Source organism: Triticum dicoccoides, chromosome 1A (assembly GCF_002162155.2).
Source record: "Triticum dicoccoides isolate Atlit2015 ecotype Zavitan chromosome 1A, WEW_v2.0, whole genome shotgun sequence".
Lineage (NCBI taxonomy): Eukaryota > Viridiplantae > Streptophyta > Magnoliopsida > Poales > Poaceae > Triticum > Triticum dicoccoides.
This window is the reverse complement of record NC_041380.1, coordinates 152280949-152287285: the sequence shown is the minus strand read 5'-3', so window position 1 is coordinate 152287285 and position 6337 is coordinate 152280949. Positions and strand designations below refer to the sequence as shown.

General features: G+C 40.2%; 1 protein-coding gene across 1 annotated transcript; it reads left to right on the top strand.

The window, feature by feature from the left end:
* Positions 1 to 352: 352 nt before the first annotated feature.
* On the top strand, positions 353 to 5050 carry LOC119368189 (derlin-1). The gene is made up of 7 exons (XM_037633517.1): positions 353 to 494; positions 3469 to 3604; positions 3738 to 3811; positions 3929 to 4022; positions 4109 to 4237; positions 4340 to 4500; positions 4640 to 5050. Exons 1-7 carry the CDS (start codon positions 478 to 480, stop codon positions 4749 to 4751), a joined length of 723 nt encoding a protein of 240 aa, XP_037489414.1. The 5' UTR covers positions 353 to 477; the 3' UTR covers positions 4752 to 5050.
* Positions 5051 to 6337: the final 1287 nt, after the last annotated feature.

Here is a 6337-nt window from a genome sequence, read left to right as displayed (position 1 = left end):
TCTCATCTAATGTAAGATCTCACAAGTCTCCCCCGCATTATCACCGACAACAACACAAAGTTCACCAGTGCTGCCTTCACCGAATACTACGAAAGGCTTGGGATATTTTCTGAATCAAGCTACTTATTTTCTGATGATTTGTACCATCATGGACCGGCCATCTTACCGTCAGGTCCCATAAATCCAACGGCTCGTAGTTCCTCGCCACGTCACAGGAACCACCTCACCACCAAGCCACGGCCCCGGCCAATGGCGTGCGCCATAGAACCTACACCTACGTGTCCGAACCACCTGCATGTGTCCGATCATGGATCCGACGGTCCATCTAGCTTTCCCCCTCTGGAAGTCTCGCCAAGCGACTACCACTTTATTCTACTTCTCCGCCCACGCCCAGCGAGGACGAGACTGACGACGAGACCCGAGAGAGGCCGAGACCTGGAAGATCCCGAATCCATCGCCGCTCCCCCACGCAACGAGATGTCTTCACCCGCAGAGTGAGTCCTCTTGAATCCTACAGCAGTTTAGCATCGTCTTTTGCTCAATTCTCAAATTCCTAGGCACAGATGCGCTTATTCTTATCGGGATCGATGGTTTGGGTGGGGCGATTAACGGAGGAGCTGGAGAAATATTGTTCAGATTGAACTCTAGTTTCGTATGCTTGAGCTAATTGGATGGGACTGTGCTGGCTTTGCAAGGGAGCGAGGGGCGGGTGCGGCGGGACACGCTGTAGTGTATTTTAGTGACTTTGTAAATGTTTTTGCGACGAATTTAGTCGTGTTAGGGTTGGGACTACCTTGGAGAGTTAGCGCAGTTTGTTTCGTGTTATTTCGTTGGTCTGATCTGCTTCTTGCTTTAGGCCTGGTTGCTGCCTACTGGTGGGCCTGATGCATTTGTCACTGGGTTTGCGAGTTGTGATTCAGTGTGCGTTAGGCCTGGTTGCTGCCTACTGGTGGGCCTGATGCATTTGTCACTGGGTTTGCGAGTTGTGATTTGACCCCACAAATGAATTAAACACACGAATACATGATCCGACTGGCCAATAAGCATTGTCATTTTGCTCAATCTGTTCTCTAAAAAAAATTAGCGACCGCCAGTTACAAAGTCCTGGAAAGTCGAAACAATTGTGGAGTTGTGATCATGTGTGCAGGCGGTAGGCACACAACAGCAGCGAGCGTAGCGACCACTGGCCGGCCGGTGAGTTGGGCTAGACAGCAAGGATGTGAGAACTACTGGGTTAGTATGTAGAAAAAGTCGAAGAGCGAGGACAAGTACGTATGAAAGATACATAATTGAAACTGAACTTGTTTTGGAGCTAATGTTCTTACCGCCCACCGAACGTTGTTGAAACTAATTGGTTAGTATTAGTTTTTGGTTGTACATGCCGAACACAAAACAATACATACCTAGTTAGTATTTTATTAAACTCCTGCAAAGTTGTATTATACATGGTTTTTTCCTTCATAAATTTTGCCACACCTAAAAATTATTCTTGCCTTCGCTACTGGGTGTACATAAGAGATCATCCTTGTGAGTTTGTGACATGTATGTGGAACAGTGGGAGCTCGTCTTTCAAACTTGAGCAGGAGGTCATGGCCGCCTTTTCTATTTCAGGACAACTGAGCCCTGAATTGGTGGTTCTACCAATTGATTTTTGTGAGTTGTGAAACCGTAAGCAGCTAGGCCGTAGTTCTGTTGCTTAGCGCCAATTTGAAGGGACACATTGGTTTATAAGCTTGTTGTTTCAATAGCTAATTTGTATTTCTCATGAACAACAATTCTCCCAGATGCTCGGTTATTTATGCTGATGTTTTTTTGGGAAGGTCCATGGGAGGCTGATGCCCGCTTACACTGACGTTTGCTGTAGTTGGCCACAAGTTTCTCTTGGTTTATAAATTTTGGTTTCGGAGGCATCGTTCCCAAGTAGCACCAAGTGCAGTATTCTGGAATTTCACAGTCTTCAATATTTAAAATGTTCCATAGCTAGTACAGTTCAATAGCCTTCTGGCAGTGAAAAATGCGAAACATTGGATACTAATGTCCTAAAGAAATAATTTCTAGATTTCTTGCACAAAAATGAATTTCTTGACTGGTTAAGAAACGCTTAAATAACATTATGTCAGTTTTAACAACTTCTGCTCACATACAAGTGGAGAAGGTATACATCAAAGGTTGAACGTGAGACCAACTTGATGTCCAAAACAACTTAAAAGAATTGAGGTATTATCTTTTGTGCCTATTTGTTGGGAACCTACTACAGACTCATTGCAACATGCTTGCAAAGTTGCAATACAATCAGGCTCTGGCCGCTAAGAGCCAACAATGGTTGTAAGTATCCGTGTTGGAAGTTTTCAGGATACAGATTTGGTCAGAAGAAGTCACTTTTTGGTATAATTTTGAAATGTTGAACTAATTTTGTATGATTCTCATACACTATGACTGTCTTTGCTTAAAAGATTGTTATCTAGATTTGTTAACTGAGAACTGAGATTTGGATATGGCAAATTTTGAGCTCAGTTTGACACCAATTAGTTCTCTTGCGGAAGGGCTTTACTCTGTTTATGTTTTCCTATATAGGCTGACTTGATTTTTGTTGGTTTGCCCCATACATTTATTTTGCACTATTAATGTATATCTCCTTGAAGTTTTATTTGCAAAATTCTCTTGTTTGTTCCTTTGTGATAAATACTTCTGATGTGTAATTTAATGTCTTCCGTGATGTACATCACAATTACTGAATCATGATTGTACTGGATGAACTTTTCACTGGCATTAAAAATAGTTCAGAGATCTCTAATACTCCCTCCGTTTCAGTTTACAAGGCATGCGCGTACCCCTCGGTTGCCAATTTTATCACCGTAATATAAACTATATAACACAAAAATTATACCGTTTGAAAATAGAACATCTGAAGTTTATAATGGTATATTTTTTGTAATATATTTAGGTTGGTTAAATTGACGACCTAGGGGTACGCGCACGCCTTGTAAACTGAGAGAGAGGAAGTATTAGAAGACAAGAATATAAATTCTTCACTTCAGCAGCTGCAGTTTAGCTTTGTGGTTCACTTCTAATAGGAAAACAGAGATGATACCCAGCGTGTTGCTGCGGGGATTGAATATATTTCAATGAGATTTGGTTATATAGAACATGAATATTTGTACTAATAATATGAGAACTGAAACTGAAAATACATGTAATTTATTGTATTTGATTACTGTATAGTAGTAAAAAAATGTTGGGTATAAGTAGCATAATAGAAAGGAAATGACTAAACATTTCCCCATGAATGGTTGCATGTTGGGGTGGGTTTTCTCCCATGCATGGTGGCATGTTAAGATGGGTCCATATTGAGAGAAATAGGTTAGGATGCTGAATCATTATCCCAGTGGATGAGCTATTCATTTTTTTTTCTGCATTAGTTCAATCTCGGCAGTACGGAAAAATTGAGGACTTAATTTCCTGTTTCAGGTACTACAATTCACTTCCACCAATAAGCAAGGCATATGGAACATTGTGTTTCTTTACCACAGTGCTGGTTCAGCTCCAGATACTAGACCCAGGCCTTCTTTATTTATCTTATCCCTATGTGTTCAAGAGTTTTCAGGTTAGCATCTGCTCATGCTCTCTCTCTCTCTCTCTCTCTCTCTCTCTCTCTCTCTTGCATTACTTATTTGTAACAAGCGCATTATGATGCTGCTTTGAGATTGTACAGTAATCTTCAATTTTGGACCATGCAGATATGGAGGCTATTTACAAGCTTCTTTTTCCTGGGCAAGTTCTCCATCAACTTTGGTATTCGCCTTCTGATGATGTAAGTCTTGTCAGATACCTATTAATCACAATTACTATAAACATGGTTACTTTCAGAATATTATAAAGATAAACTGGCAGCTGTTGGTTGAAATTGTTTATGTATGTTGCCATGTAGAGCAAGATATGGTGTGCAGTTGGAGAAGGGTTCATTTGAGAAGCGGGCAGCAGATTTCTTGTGGATGATGATATTTGGTGCAATCTCGTTACTGGTTAGTGGCACTCCTACTTATTACGTTTACAAACAAATGAATCAAATCTCTTAAGAGTTAAATTTATTTCTACTTGATTGGTTCAGGTACTGTCTGCTATTCCCTATCTCGAGACTTATTTGTTGGGCATTCCTATGGTTAGCATGCTTCTTTATGTCTGGAGCCGAGAGTACCCAAACTCTCAGATAAGCATGTATGGCCTCGTCCAATTGAGGGTAACGCCTTGTTCTCATACTATTCTTAAGTGCTTGATCGTGTCACAGAACTGCCCTAGATTGAATATACTCATGTCGTAAATGTACTTACTATTTGTGCAGTCATTTTATCTACCATGGGCTATGCTTGGATTGGATGTGATATTTGGCTCTCCAATACTGCCTGGCCTTTTGGGCATTATGGTTGGACATCTGTACTACTTCTTTACAGTGTTGTATCCGCTAGCTAGCGGAAAGAACTACCTCAAGACTCCTATGTGGGTGTATCCTTATGGTTAATGAAGCATTTTTCTCTCAGTCATAGTTACCTACCAACATTGTTTACTACAGCTTTTATGATATTGTTACTTCATTCCCAGTGATATATGCTCTTTGGTTCCTTAACATGCTGCACTTGCACAGACACAAGATTGTTGCTCGATTCAGGTTGGGCGTGCAGGCAAACTCTCCAGTCCGGCCAGCTAACACAGGCCCTACTGCCTTCAGAGGAAGAGGCTATAGACTCAACCAGTAGACTGCTGCGACGCCTGGCGATGTAAAAGAGGCATGAACAGGTTAACATGGATTCGATCTAAACTCTGTGGCAGCTCTAGGAATATGGATTGGATTTTTCCCATTGAATCTGTAATGTCCTCATTGAATAACTACAGATGTGCACTTGCATTGTACCTGCGAAGTAGAGCTGCATGTCTTCTCTTTCTTTTTTAATACTCCCTCGGATACATATTACTTGTCGCTCAAACGGATCTAAATACATCTTTTTGAGTGACAAGTAGTATGGATCGGAGGCTGTAGCAAAATCTGCTTATATGATGTTCTTGAGTGCACGCATGATCATGTTGTATGATGTGCCTGCTGCTGGCATCCTACATGGGCCATTTGGTACGGAAAATAGTTTTGGTGGGCCGTTACTGATTTTGCCGATGTGCCATTAAAGTGTTCAAAACGAAAAAGCTAAAAGCTTAAGCACTCGTCATGGTAGCCTGTTCCTTGTTTCTACACCCAGACTCCAGTTGCCCATATGTAGCTCTCTAAAGAGCACACTGAACACTTGAGAGCAGTATTTGAAATACTCAAAACAGAATCAGCTCTGCGAAAAGATGTCCGAATGCACTTTTGGCCAGAAACAAGTGGACTACCTGGGGCACATTATTACTGTAAATGGAATGGCTACAGACTTGTAAGTTAAAATAAATTACATGCTATTGCAGCTTGGTCTAAACCTTGCAGGCTACTACTGGAGGTTCATTAAAAACTATGGAATTATTTGCAAGCCCCTTTATCAAGCACTGAAGAAAGATAATTTTAAGTGGACAGGAGCAATGGCCCTTTGAACTTCTGAAAACCACTATGACTGGATATGACATATGAGCAATATTAATGCAACAGTCAACAAGGACAACCCATTGCCTTCATGAGCAAAACTATTGGTCCAAAAGCCACTACTTGGTCAACATATGACAACGAAGCTCTAACTACTCTAGAAGTTCTAAAGTGTTAGGAAATATGCAATTTGTATTCTCATGGGGGCACAGGGTATGGCCCACGCTTAAAATATGTTCATGGATAAAAAAACGTTCATGATTTTTTACAAATGTTCAGAAAATTCATAAACTGTTCAAGAATTTCAACTACTGATCCCGAAATACGAAAAATGTTTGCTGAATCAATAAATTATTCATGAATTTCAAAACAATGTTCAAAATTTCAAAAATTATTCGTCAATTTTTCTAAAAAATGCTAACTATTTCAACAAATGCTCATGAGTTTTTAAAAAATGTTTGTGAATTTACAAAATGTTCATGATTTCAAAAAATCATTCTTGATTTCAAAAAATGTTCATGATTTGACAAGATGTCCATAAATTTGAAATATCTCCTAAAAATAAATTATGGAAAGGAAAATATAAAAGAAAAATAAAAATACAAAATCAACAAAATAGAGAAGGAAAAAAGAAAAACCAGAAGGAGAAAAACCAGAAGGAGAAAAAAAGAACTGGTTCAGGGAAGGTCTAGAACTTCCCAAAACCGGTGGGAAAACTAGACAGGGCCGGCCTATACATTGGGCAGGCACACAATGGTGGCATGCGCTAGGTTGCTA